Source organism: Carassius auratus, chromosome 22, assembly GCF_003368295.1.
Source record: "Carassius auratus strain Wakin chromosome 22, ASM336829v1, whole genome shotgun sequence".
Lineage (NCBI taxonomy): Eukaryota > Metazoa > Chordata > Actinopteri > Cypriniformes > Cyprinidae > Carassius > Carassius auratus.
In genome coordinates, this window is record NC_039264.1 from 15265070 (window position 1) to 15279257 (window position 14188).

The 14188-nt window shown below is 37.7% G+C and overlaps 2 protein-coding genes across 4 annotated transcripts in view; one reads left to right on the forward strand and one right to left on the reverse strand.

The window, feature by feature from the left end:
• The window catches only part of rnf123 (ring finger protein 123), a 124574-nt gene that overhangs the window by 61145 nt on the left and 49241 nt on the right, over positions 1-14188 (forward strand). The gene's annotated exons all lie outside the window — the stretch shown is intronic.
• On the reverse strand, positions 1175-14131 carry LOC113039816 (amphoterin-induced protein 3-like). Of its 2 annotated transcripts, none has more exons than XM_026197908.1 (2): positions 11824-14131; positions 1175-1711 (listed from the first exon to the last, which is right to left on the reverse strand). In XM_026197908.1, exons 1-2 carry the CDS (start codon positions 13117-13119, stop codon positions 1640-1642), a joined length of 1368 nt encoding a protein of 455 aa, XP_026053693.1. In that variant the 5' UTR covers positions 13120-14131; the 3' UTR covers positions 1175-1639. The 2 variants fall into 2 exon arrangements, with proteins under 2 accessions (XP_026053693.1, XP_026053691.1); XM_026197906.1 differs by lacking the exon at positions 1175-1711 and having other exon boundaries at positions 10787-13224; positions 13449-14130.

Below are 14188 nucleotides of genomic sequence, written 5' to 3' on the forward strand. Positions count from 1 at the left end.
GCTTTGATTTGCTTTTGTTTTGTTTTGTGTGTTTTGCTTTGATTTGCTATCGTTTTGTTTTGTGTGTTTTGCTTTGATTTGCTTTCGTTTTGTTTTGTGTGTTTTGCTTTGATTTGCTTTTGTTTTGTTTTGTGTATTATAAATGTTTTTTGAGCATCAAATCAGTATATAAGAATGATTTCTGAAGGATCATGTGACACTGAAGACTGGAGTAATGTTGCTGAAAATACTTCTTTGTTCATTTTTTTTTTTTTTTTTTTTTTTTTTTTTTTACTTATAATATATTATAATATTTCACAATATTTCAAAAAAAAAAAAAAAAACTATTTCCATAAAGCTTTAGACTTTTATTATTATTTCAAATGTCTGACTGGTAGTATAAATCAGAAGAAAATAAATAAATAAATACAAATAGATTAAAAATATGAAAGAAAAAGACTTCTAAAATATACTATGAATAGAAGGGGGAAAAATGAGGTAGGCTATTGGGTGTTGAGCCTCTTACGGTCTCAAACTGACAAGTATTGAGTCAGACATCAAAGCTTTGACACGAGTCGTGCTGTAACTCAGCCGTTGTATTACGTGTGTGCACTGACTCACGTTCAGGATTCCTGCAGGATAGTTTCAGCACCTTCCACACTGTTTGTACAAATTCATGTAGAAGTGTGGCAGCGTGACCAAACTAGACCAGTGCTGTTTGAATCAGTGATGTTGTCTACACTACAAGTGTAGCAGTGTGGACAGCTTCATCGATTATGATGGGAGTGATGACCTAGTTTTGCCACTGGCTTGCAGTGTTTCTACCAGCCCAAAAAAAAAAAAAAAAAAAAAAAACGTGTAAAATGGATATTTAGAATTATTTTTATTTTTTTGTTTGTTTGTTTGTTTTTGTTTGTGCAGAGCATATTTTGTTACTGTAACTAGTTATCTATTTTGGCACCATAATGTTCTTTCATTAATTAATTAGTTAATTTTTGGTTCATCTATTCATTTAGCCATTAATATTGAAAGTTATGAAGATTTATTTCTTTTTTTTAACCAGCTTATTAGCTGCACTTTTTGTTTTTCTTTAATTTGTCTTCAGGTATTGGCTTTTCATATCAACGAAAACATCATTAATGACTTGTTTAAATTTAAATATTTAAAAAGACAAACTCACAAGGGGATTGATTTTCTTTATTGAAGACTTTTTATTTATTTATTTATTTATTTCTCCACCTCTCTTTATTTCAGTGCCATGCTGTCCTGTCATTCCCAAAATGCATCATTACAGATCACATTCACAGTCAGAATACCATTTTAACATTCCGAGCAAAGGGAGGGATTCATATTTAGTAAATTTGTCTACATTATTCTCATTCATTATTGCTTTACACAAGAAATAAGGAAAGATTGATGTGGCATTTACAAATGTGATTTTCCGACCAGAAGTTGTAAACATCATTGTCTTTCATTGAATTATCAGCATTGTTTTCGATCTCTCACTGATACACAGTGCGTGGGCAGTGTTTTCAGGAAAAGTCTGGTGAATTTCTGTTTTGTACAAAGAAATATTATTGTGAGACTGTGAAGTTGTATGGCTTCTTGCAGCGAAAGGAGGTCACGGCCCGAGGTGTGTTTGTCATCTTCGCCGCAGAGATTATTGTGGAAATGCACGAGTGGTCCATATTTCAGGAGCTTGCTGTGTCACCGCTGGTCTGGATTGACACATCTTAAGAGAAGAAAAGAAAGATGAGAGAATCAGAAGAGTGTAAAATGGGGACAAGCAATCTATTCAGGATTTTCTCAAATGTACTGTCTCTGACATTTGATGCGTCCTACAGAAAGCCTGAAGATGGGATTTTTCTTTATGAATTTGTGCGATTTTTATTAAAACAATAATTCACCTAAGAATGAAAACATCGTGGCAAGGAGAGGTCAACTCCATATCTGGCTTCCTTTGTTGAAGACAGATGAGAACCTCAGGAGAATTTCCATGTTATCCTCTTTTTAAATTAATAAAAGGATCATAATAATATAAGATGACATACTAGTACACGTCTGCGCTATATTCTGATTTTTCTGAAGCTGTACAATTACGTATTTTAATGTATTTTAATGTATATAATATACAATAAATTACCATATAATCTGATAATTAATATATATATATATATATATATATATATATATATATATATATATATATATATATATATATAACAGTATATTAAGTTTTTAAAGGGTTGACCCAAAAATGAAATGTCGTTCTAAACCCGTAAGACCTTCGTTCATCTTTCGAACACAAATTAAGATATTTTTGATGTATTTTGAGAACTCTCTGATCCTCCAAATGTAACAACAATGTAAGTAACACAATCAACGTCCAGAAACGTAGCAAGGAGATCGGTAAAATAATCCAATAAAGGTACTAGAATACTTTTCGCACACTTAGAAAACAGAAATAACGCCTTTATTGAAACAATTTGTCTCATCCGCGTCACTCTAGAGCCATTTTGGACATTTTTTTATGTTGTTTATGCTTTGATTCCAATGAAAACAATGTGTAAGCGTGATGCAGCTGACACGGAACAGCATACACTTTTTATGTTCAGTGGATACTCTCCAAAAGACAAATTGTTCAAAAAAGGCGTTATTTCTGTTTTCTTCAAAAAGTAATCTCATAGCTTCTTAAACTTATGGTTGTGGCGCTTATGTCACATGGACTATTTTACTGATCTCCTTGCTACGTTTCTGGATGTTGATCGTATGGAAAAGAGCAGCTCTTTATTCTTCTGTGTTCAACAGATGAAAGAAAATCATTTTTCGCACACTCCTTTTTAACTAAAGTTTGTCCTATGTCTTATTAATTACATTGGCATCTGTCTCACCAAGGACATTTCAACACAAAGCATCACATCCCTGTTGCTCCGTCATGCATTTGCATGTGTGTATTTTCGCCCATCTGACCGGCTCTGGCAGGAACGACTGAGTTTTTCTCACTCGTATGAAACTGTATCGAGATGACCATCCTTTGAGGTGTGATGGCCAGTGTCTGAGTTCTTGCGCTTTCAGTGTGTATCTAAACTCTTCCCAATAAAGTGTTTTTGCAGTGATGCCATAGAATGGCAAGTTTTGGTTCCTCAAAGAACCTTTCAGTAAACAGTTCTTAAAAGAACCATTTTCCATCATAAATAACATTTTGTTTAATGGAAAGGTTCCATAGATATTAAAGGTTCTTTATGGAGCCATCAATGCCAGGAAAGAACTGTATCCAGTTCCCCCTATGCAACATCAGAGAACAAGACGGAGCCAGTGGTACAATTTTGGACATTTATATCCATGGTAGACCAAATATGATAACAGCATCATGAACTAGAAGTGATTAATTGATTTGAAGCATTCGTTATAGATGTTTTATTGGAAAATATTGAGGAAGAACGGTAGGTTGGGCTTCTGCCAGAAAGAAAATGGGTGAATAAATCCCTCAGGAATCCAAACCCTTTATTTTGTTGTCATGACTATTTTCACTCACTGTTCAATTCTGAACCTTGAATCACTCAACTCGTGGTTTACGGGCCTGTCGAAACTGCAAGAACATGTGTCACCACCTCACAAGCTTTGTGGTGACTCATGGACACATGCAGTCGTGGAAGTACAGAATATTAGCTTTGCTTTTTCCCTGCAGTGCTTAAAAATAAGAAATCTGGACGCTGTGGGGTGTTATTAGATGGTTATGGTGATAATAAACTAGCGTTTTTGTAATAGGCTGAGATGGCAGTGTTCTGCAATGATTCCCTGCTCTGTGAGACTCCACACCACAGGTGGTCGACGTTCCCATCAGTAAATACTGGTTCAGTGCAGCCGTTATGAAAGCAGCCAAATGGAGCTCTCAATTTGCAGAATTGCTCCCTAGTTGAAGCGTTTGCAGAGTGAAAAAAGGTGTTTCAATCTAATTAAAGTTCTCACCAGACCATTTCATGTAGACTTTAGTTTTTAAAAGGGGGTATATCATAAAAATGAGAACAATTCTGATTTAGTTTTAGACCACACTGAAATTAGTATTTGGTTTAGGATTGGTTGTGCAATAAATTGGTTATCGATTTTAAAATGTAAACAGCCATCAACCAAAATTTGCATATTTACTTTTTTTCTCGCTCTCAGAATTGATATCAATTCTCAGTTGTGAGTTATAAAATCAGAATTACGAGATACAAACATGCAATTGCGAGTTCTAAAGTCAGAATTGCAAGTTATCTCACAATTCAGACTTTATTGCAATTGCGGGTTTGTATCACGCAATTTTTACTTTTTTCTCACAATTCGAACCATTTCCCTCAAAATTGTGAAAAATAAGCTTGCAATTGCGTCAGAATTGCACGATTTAAACTTGAAATTCGGAGGAATTCAGAATTCATTCTGAAAATTCTTTCTCCAGAATTGCGAGTTTAAATCTCAATATACGGTTTTATTTTTCAGTTGAGAGTTTATATCACGCAATACTGACTTTATAACTCAAGTTTATTTTGCACAATTCTGAGAAAAAGTCATAACTGCTAGAAGTAAATTTGAAATTGTGAGAAAATAAGTCAAAACTGTGAGATAAAAAGTTGCTATTACCATTTTTAATTTTTGTTTAATGGCGGGACCTGTCTTTTATAGTTTTCATAGTACTATGAACTCAAAAGTAGGGCTGGACGATTATGGCCTAAAATCAAAACCTCGATTAATTGAACATTTTACCTCGATTACAATTAATGAACGATTATTTTGTTTCTGTTTTGTTTTTTTGGCCTCATAGTTCACTGACCAGGTTTGTACTGTAAGTAGGGCCATAGCTGGAGTCAGCAGGGCCCCCATTCAGGTTGTACCAGTGGGCCCTGTTTGAAAGGGTTTAATTTGTTTGTATGTTTGTTCTGTTTATTTTATTGTGCTATTTACAAAGCATTTAAGTTTTTTCAAGTTTGTAAGTGTCCAGGTACAGAAAACGAATAATGTATTAATGTAAAATAGTACTGTAAGAATTAAACATACAGTCAAACCAACATTTATTTAGACACCTTCAACATTTCTCGCATTATCAGTTTATTTGCTATAGTTTAGAAAATGGTAATAAAATATGACAAGAACTCAAGAGTTAAACTGTCAGAACAAATTCATCTTGATAATATCAGATAACTTTGATAGAAAGAGATGTAATGGATTGCAATCAAACAAAACTTCAGACAACAGTCGATACTTTGTTGGCCAATTACCAAGCAATGATTAATTGTGTTCAGTCTGTGGTGTGAAAAGGTTGAATTAGCAATTCCGCAAAGGAGAGCCCAGTTCAGTGTTACCGTCTGTGAGACGCGGCTCTCTCTATGCGTGCGCACCGAACAAAGCGCGAGTAACCAGCTACTCAGTTCAGCTTTTCCGCCTCTTGTGTTTGAATGCTTTAAAGTCTTTTGAATGGTTACATTTGCAAGTGGCCAGGCTTAAGCTACTTTAGTAATTAATCACAGGACAGCGCTGACAACTAGTTTTTGCGTTCCTCTGTGCGCGAGCTTCATAGCTACTGTTTATATGAGTGTTCGTGTCACAATGCAGCTGCGCGAACATGGGATCTCTAAATAATAATACACATCCGACCGTCTAATCGCTTGAATACCCAAACCATAAAACAAGTACAACTGACAAAGTTTAGTGAAGACGCAAGAGTCATGTGGCTACATACGCGGTAGTATGCTTTTAAGGGGGAAGTGTTAACAGGATTAAAAAAACGAAATAACCGACATGGGAAAATTAAGTCGGTTAGAGGTTCTGAGTTTCGGTTTTGATTACTTTTCGATTAATCATCCAGCCCTACTCAAAAGCCTTACATTTTTATTGCATCTGTGTTTTTGTTGTTGTACAGTTCCTGATATTTCCACCCAGAATCCTGTGCATCTGTGCCTCCTCATATTCTGCAGACTTCCTTTCTCACCCTTTCCCTGTGAAACTGACGTGCACATCTTTCGGAGGTGTTTCTCTGTTTAAAACCCGGTGGCAGTGAGTTCTCCTGTTCTGAACGAAATCCCAGCCTGCTGTGCATCAGAAAGGTTTTTGTCAAATCTCTGTTGTGCTGTTTGGCTACAGCGCTGCACCATGAATCTTTGCTGCACCATTCATCAGATGTTTATAACATGTACTTTCCATTGTGATATCGCTACTAATATGGTGAAAGTCTTTGAACGTGATGTTTAATTGGTTGTCTGCTCTGTACAGTGCTAATAGCAGTAAGTCATCACAAGCCTGCTCTGGACTGCTTCATCAAATACCAGCGGAGCGGCTAACTGCCGGCTCAGAGCGCTCATTAACAATGCCTGCTAATTAACTTAAGCGGACTCCAGGCTCAGAGTTCATGTCTAAACATCCTGTTAGGTTTAGAGAGTGAAAAAGGATAGGCTTGCACACACATCTAACGGGGGAAGTCCTTAATGGTAGCGCTATCGATACCCAAAGCTAAACCAGTTTGAATGCTTAAGAAGAAAATAAATGAGAAAAAATACTTCAGGCACTGACCAGTCCCTGTTATGCTGTATTGCATTTTTTATTGTTTATTATTCTTCTACAGTTTTCTGTGAGAATCATTATGGTTCATTGCATTGTATGTGTGTGTTTCAATAGTAATGTGCATTTGAGAAGGCTGACCTGCAAGGGTTGCTGTTACTTTGATCTGGTTCCTGACGCCAAGTACTTTCCACCACTTTCTCCAGTGTGATTTGATTTCCACTTTAAAAGAATCTAGGCCAATGCTGTAATTCCATCCTATTGATATCTGACATTTTATATAAAATACATTTTCTGAGCTTTAGAAACTACCTGTATGATACCTCCAAGACTTCGTATTGCAATTTGCCATCTCTTGATTTTATTTCTAGCTTCATGATGAATAGGTTTCAGATTGTTGGTCTTTTTTTTATGTTGAAGTCAGAGAGACGTCATAAATTGTTAATGAAGGCTGCTGGACCTTTACCCTAAAGCCATATTTTAGTGATTCTGTCATCTTTGACTATGCTAGCTTTCCCCCTGTGATGAAAGTAATTAGGACAAATGTGGAAATGTGACTCCTGATTGTATTCGAAAGTCAATCTGTAACTATTCCATTAAGCTTTCTTTCTTTCTTTTGTGACAATGGGAGTCAAGCAAGATTTTCACTGAATGAGAGCTTAAATTCCTGCCTTTTATACAATTCCAGTCCTCGCGCCCCCCTGCTCTGCACATTTTTTTATATTTCTATTATTGCTTCTTTTTTTTTTAGAACAAACTAATGACGTTTGTTCTATTTGAAAGTGCCCTGTGAAGTGGACACCACAGGATATTCTGCCATGATTCCAGTTTGAAGGGAACATACAGTATATGTTCCATTAAAAATGGCATTGAAGTGTGAAGTAAACTTAACAGATTTCTCCTGCTCAGGGAGAAGGGAGCAATAAACATTGTGTAGGGACCATGTCAATGGGAACACAGTTCATGCACGGAGTTCACTTGTAATGAGCTGATCATCTGAATCAGGTTTGTTAACAGAGAGACATGCTAAATATGCAGAGCTGGGGGGCGCGAGGACTGGAATTGAGAAACGCTGGTATAGTACCAAGTTGGATGGACCAATTTTAAGATATTTATGGCATTTTTACTTCTTTTTTTTTTATTTATTTTTTTACTTTTGTCGTATGCCAAAGAGCAGGATAAACATTCTACTAAACATCTCATTTTGTGTTCCATAGAGTATTACTATTGTCTATACTGTATATAAATGTTACTTTAACTCATTTGAATGTGTGTTGTTCTTGTACAGTTACTTGTCAACACGCTGCAGCAAAACTTGTTTTCTGAAGGTAGAATTAATCACAGCTTTGCTTTCACCCTTGCAGTTCCCAGAATGAAAGAACAAGTGAAAAACCACCGCAGTGACAGATTAATCTCAGATGTAGATTACATCTAAATCTGTCCAGACAGTGTTTGTAGGAGGCCAATCTCTGCTCTTATTAGTCTGGCGTGCTTGCAAGGTTCATCAGAACTGTAAATATTCTTAATTGATGAGCGCACTCTTTTTTTATTTTTTATTTTTTTTACTGGTGATCGAAAGACTGTTGTCGAGCTGTGATGAAATACCCATGAAATGGATGGGCCAGAACAGCAGGAAATGAAAGATGTTGTAAAGGAGGGTGATTTCTCTGTCATTCTTCACAGGGATCTGCTTTTTAAACCTAACCCAAAGCAATCAATTTCTGAATTATTTTTTATTTTTTTGCCATTTGTCAAGATTGCTAAGGTTACACATCATTCACAGTAGTTAAATAAGTAATCTCATTCCCTCAAATAAATAGTTTTTAATAGTTTTCTGCTTAAAGCATTCTGGAATGGAGTTAAGCTAATCAATTACTTGTACCTCATTTACATGCTAACAGGCTGTTGGGCAAAACTGTTGGGTTTGTCCTGCTGAGCTTTAATGGTGGAAATCCTGCAGAAAAGCCAGGAAATGAAAGCCGAGCTGATGTGACTGCATTATGGGAGACTAAAGCAGCATGTTTATTTTCAATGTAGAGCTGACCAAGGCCTTTCTGTAATGAATGAAGTGAATTAAAAACATAATATCCATTTTCACATAATAACTAAGCTGTGATGGACTGTCTGCACCAAATTAAATGCGAGTAACAGAAATAAAATGATTATTTCCAAATGCACCAAAAATATAATATGCACTGTATGTAGACTTAAATTACCCCACCCTTGACGGACTTCCCTTCATTTTTTGTTCATTAAACATGTTTGCACCTTAACTAATTAATACAGTCAAACATCTTTGCTTTATCCGATGCATTTAATTTGTTTAACTTTTAAAAATTCTGTGTTCGTTCACTAAAAATAAATGTTTTATATATATTCTTACCAGATATAGGTCTAGTCTGTTTCCAACATGTCGCCAATTTTTACCAATAAGCTACATGTCATATAGCAGCAGTGGTAAAGACAAAATGTCTTGGAACCCTTTAATGCTCGATGCTCAAACAAAAGCCCATATTGGTTATCCCACACAGACATCTGAAGCTCAGTATGGTGCACGAGGAAGAATGTTTTTAGCCCAGCATTACAGCTCAGCAGATGTTATGACTATAGGATTTCCTTTTACACATTCAGCTGTAATATACAGTGATGTCCTGGCTTGTGGTTGATAAGTCCATACTGTGAATGTGTTTTAAACTTCCGTGATAGTGCTTTTTTACAGAGAGAATATTGCGTTTTAGTTTATATTGCATGCCTTTTTGTGCTACTTGACGTATCATCTTTACTTTTAACATAGATTCATCAAAAATGTAAGATTTTAGTCATACCTTAATGTTATTGGGGATCGTCTTGAAATCTTATTTCCCTAATGATGGACTATTTACAGTACACACACATTTAAAGTAAACTGGTATCGAAAAAGCACAGGTTTCTCCTGTTGTTGTTTTTGTTTGTTCATTTTTGTCAGAGTTTTGACATTGTTCTTTGACCGTATCGATCCTGTATGATAAATAAAACACTGAGGTGGACCACACACAGCTCAGAGGCAGCAACTGCACCCCGATGTATAATGTCCCTTAACAGGAGCTTTATACAGCTTGAAAAGACACGGACCCAGTAGAGCATACATTCAGAGTGGTGACGATTATGGAATTTGGTCTATTTGAGCATCTGGATGTTGTAAGACATTTTAAAAAACTGCTTTATGGAGGGTGGGGGTAAGATGTGCAAGTGTGGCAAATTATGTACAGGTTTGGTCATGTGAATATTCATTGAGAGATGTCAGATGACTGTCAGATGCAAGTAAAAAATGTAACAAATATAATTTATTAAAAATGGTTCATTATATTAAAATATTATGAATATGACACCTCTTGTTATAAAATGTTTTTTTTTTTTTTTTTTTTTTTTTTTTTTAGACTAAAATACTTAAGAATATGGGATTGTGGATCATTTTTCTGATTTACATACATTTATTTACTTATACACGATTTACTCAACCTCAGATTGTTCCAAACCTGTGGGACTTTCATACCATTTTAGAATGAAGTGAGGGTGAGTTAATGATGGCAGAAATGTCATTTTTAGGAGAACTATTGTTGTAAATAAGAAGTGGCACATCTAAACCCGCTCTTTTCTACTCCAGAGCCTAGGTGGAGACTATTCATGCCTTGGATGTCAAAATGTGTGTCCATGCAGATATGGTTAGAATTGTGGCACAAAACATTGAGGGGATGATGATGATGGTTATGATGATGGTTATGATGATGGTGGTTTTAGTGACAGTAAAACAGTTTTGGATGGAACACACTCATTATTATGCAGTTATTCTGGGGAAGATGGGCTTCGGCTCAAGGGTAATGCACTATTGTTAAATTCTCCATTTGCCCGTATGTTATAACTTGTGGGTCTCGGCATATCTCCAGAGAGAGCATTTGCGGTTTGCGCTGCAACGTCATCAGTCAACAAAACTTTTGCGTGCCATTGTCAACTAAATATAGACATTTGTGTATGCCACTGTCAAAAGCAGCTATGACATTCACAAACATTTAGGTTTGATCCCAGTTATTTCTCACAACTTCTGTCATGATGGAGTTGGCAGTAATTGGTGATGTTTTGTTTTTAATTGATGATGTTATGTTCTTATGAACATTTGCACACACATTTTAATTTGACTCTGGAATAGAAAAGCAGGAATGCTAGGACACGTTGTGTAGTTTGAATGTTCACCTTTGCCATAAAGACTTTAATTTAGAATAAGAAGGCAGACATTTCCCTCTCGGGTCGAAGCAAAAGGATTTATTAAGAAGCCAACAAAGTAGGGGTTTGTGGAAGGGGAGGGGTGGGTGGCAAGGGGAAACATGGAATGCTTAAGGAGAGGGGAATGTACTTTTTAACAGATTCCGTTTCATTAAAATTCATCCATTTCAATTTATAATCATACTAAGGATGAGATGTGACCTCTGTCTGATATCCACATCAATTTGGATAAGTTAGGAGCACCACTTTGCACAGCTGCAAGTCTTTTTTTACAACCATTTCCAATTTTATAGATGCATTTTCTCTTGCCCAAACCCTTACATTTGCAAAGTGGGCATGACCCCTTACAAAAATTGATTGCTGCTGCTAACTACTCACCAAATTGCCAGTCTGAAACACAGGGATACAAAGGACGTCTAAAAAAAACATTCTAGTTATATTCTAGTATATAAAAAAACTAGAAATCCAGTATGCACTTGTCATTCTCCTTCATGTCATTCATGCTATTTCTAGAGTAGAGTTGGGTTTATGCAGTATTCAGTGGGTTATAGGCTCTAGACAAAGCATTCATATGAATCTATCAAGGCTCAAGCAGTGGTAAAGGCAAAGCATTTTACCCTTCTCAGCTTTTGTACTTTCAAACCAATTCCTTCCTCTCGTACCGTCGTGACTCAGTCGTGGCTTAAAGCTGATTCTTGGGAGCGCTTTGCTCCATCTTTTTGCCTTTTTATATCTCTCTTTTCTATGATTGCATCTGCTCTGTCCTGCTCCCTGTTATGGGCTTGCAAAGCCAACTCCCTGATCTGTCCTGAGTAGCTGTGCAGTTGCAGACTGACATGTTGAAGGACCCAAGTGCTCGTTTGAGCTGGTCATTGGGATGACAGTAAGCAGCCGCTATGGCACTATAGTGGTATCTGAGAAGACGGAAGTGACCGAGTCAGCATCGCTCCGTGTTACGGCCAGCTTGGGATAATCAAGAGCCAGTGCTGCCTGCAGCCGCCCATTCTGTGCCTCCTTGATGGGTTCCAGAAAGACCACATGCTTGTTGTTACTGACCTTACGGCCTGGGCCCTCCGTGGCAGGTGGCGTGGGTGTCAGGATAGACGACTGGGCACTGCATTCGTTCGCAAGATTCGGTGTTGCTGGTATAGGCTGTTTGCGACACCAGCAGCGACAGGGTGTCAAGAAGAGGTACATAAGGACCAAAATCAAACTAACAACGCAGCCCAGAAGGGTCGTAAAGCCAGTGTTAAAGGGTTCGCTGTCTTGACGGCGGGTATGCACGGTTACATTAACTTCAAGAGAATCGTTGCTTGACTCCTGATGGTTTTGAACCATGCACAAGTACACCCCAGAGTCGTTTGTTTGTACTGCCAAGATTTCCAAAGAACCGTTCGGATGCATTTGCAGCATATTGTTACTAAAAGGAGGAGCGATGTATCCATAAGTTTTGGTTACCCATGAATAGTTGAGATGTTTTCCCTTTAATGATGTTATACAATCTAACATCACTGAGTCTCCAGCATATGCCTCCATGCTAATTTTCTTCACTGGAGGTTTTATTTTGCAATTCTCAAAGTATCGTACATGCTTGAGAAAACGCACCATGGCACGTTGCTCACCGTAAATCAAGCAAGTATGCTCCTCCCAAAAATCTGTCACTGAGGTAAAACCTCTGTACTCCCATTGTTTAAACAGGCCGTACATGGAGCACTCACAAATTAGGCTATTGTTGTGCAGGAACAACCCATTCTGTATCTTTTCCTTTAGAGCTTCGATGTCTTTGACGGGAAGGTTGGGCATACGGTTCGAACTTAGATCCAGAGTCGTGAGATTGGCGTGTTCTTGAATAGAAAAGAAGGGGAAATCTGTCAGTCTGTTATGGCTTAAGTAGGCTTTTTGTAGGTTGCTCAAACCACTCAGGGCTTTGCTTTCTACCCTCACTATTTGGTTGTTGTAAAGGAGTAACTCCTTTATTCCTACTAACTCTTGAAAGTAGTGCTCCTCTATAATGTTCAGTTGATTGGAGGAAAGGTCCAGATGGCGTATGTTGCTTGTATTCCGAAAGGTTCCAGGAGTGAGTCTGCTCAGCTGATTGTGGGCTAACCGTACGGTGTCAAGATTGGGCAGACCAGCGAAGCCACCCTCCTCAAGGCGTTCTAAGCGGTTGTGATTGAAGTCCAGTGTCGCGACCATTACAGGTAACTCTTCCGGGACTTGGTCGAGCCCAAGGTTGGTGCAGCTCAGGATATCAGATGCAATCAGGCAGCCGGAAGGTAGATTGGCTCTGACTAGCTGCAGCAGAAGAGAGCTCAGCATTAGGGGTGCGGCCACACCCTGAGCACACAGCATTGTGCCGTCAGGATGCTTTGCTTGGGAATCAGAGAAGCCAGAGTTTCACCAGGGTAGAGGTCCACTCTCTGTTTGAGTCAAAGCTGTTGTCTTGGCTAGGTGTTTCTATCCTTAAAAAAATTGGATTGCAAAACAAAAAGACAACAAGAAGACATACGTTATGTAATACAGTGGATGTCTTGCTCAATAAATCTTTGCCAACTTGGCATTGTTCTGTCAGCCCAAGGCATGAGAGTGCATCAATGCGAGGACTATTATTATTTAATCAACTTGCTCACATCTTACAAAAATCTAATCTTAGAAGTTGAAGACGATAAGATTATCTTTACCTTAAGGTTGCCAACAGTTATTCCAAACATCCCGCCTCATAACTCTTGTTTGAATTTCGAATGCTGCCCCAGATTTTTAGTCCTTTTAGTCTTTTAGAGAGAGTTGGTCATTCAAGTCATCAAAGGGAAAGCAATTGTTTTTGTCCTCGTCCTCAAGGCTGAGCCCAAGCTTCTGTGCACCATCCTTTTAACAGTTGGTGTTGTTTTGCAGTCCTGACATCTGAGATGGAACAGAAGAAGTCTTAAATCAAGAGCTTGCTTGCTGCCGCAGGCTGGAGGTTGTTTTTGAGAAAGTCAGCATCCTTGTCCAGTTCAGTTAGTATAATCTTGCCCTCAGTTGAACAGCAGGCTCACAACGTGTCACATAAGCCCTGGTCGGCAATAACAGTCCACCATAAAAAGAAAGATGTTTTTTTTAAAAAAAACAGATGATACAGACACGGCACAGTTGTTTGTCAGTCTTGCTCCAAAAACAGAAGAAAGTAGTCCTTCAATTTTAGACATACATTTTGTCTGCTCATTTTGTTCAAATGACAAAGGACATCTAGGGCTACTAACTCTGTGACTTTTAAGCTTCCAGTATCCACGTGGCATCTGGAGAAACTGGTGAAAAGATTAAAGCACAAAGAATCATCATAATATTTTTGGTTCCGCTTCCAGATCCTGAATTTTTTTCCTCCTCAGTCTCTATCCTTTTTTCAATTTCCTCCTAATTTTCTCAGAATTGTATGGGTCTTCCT

Excerpts from the sequence above, each read along its gene's own strand:
- LOC113039816 (XM_026197906.1), bottom strand. The coding sequence starts at position 13,119 with ATGCTGTGTGCTCAGGGTGTGGCCGCACCCCTAATGCTGAGCTCTCTT.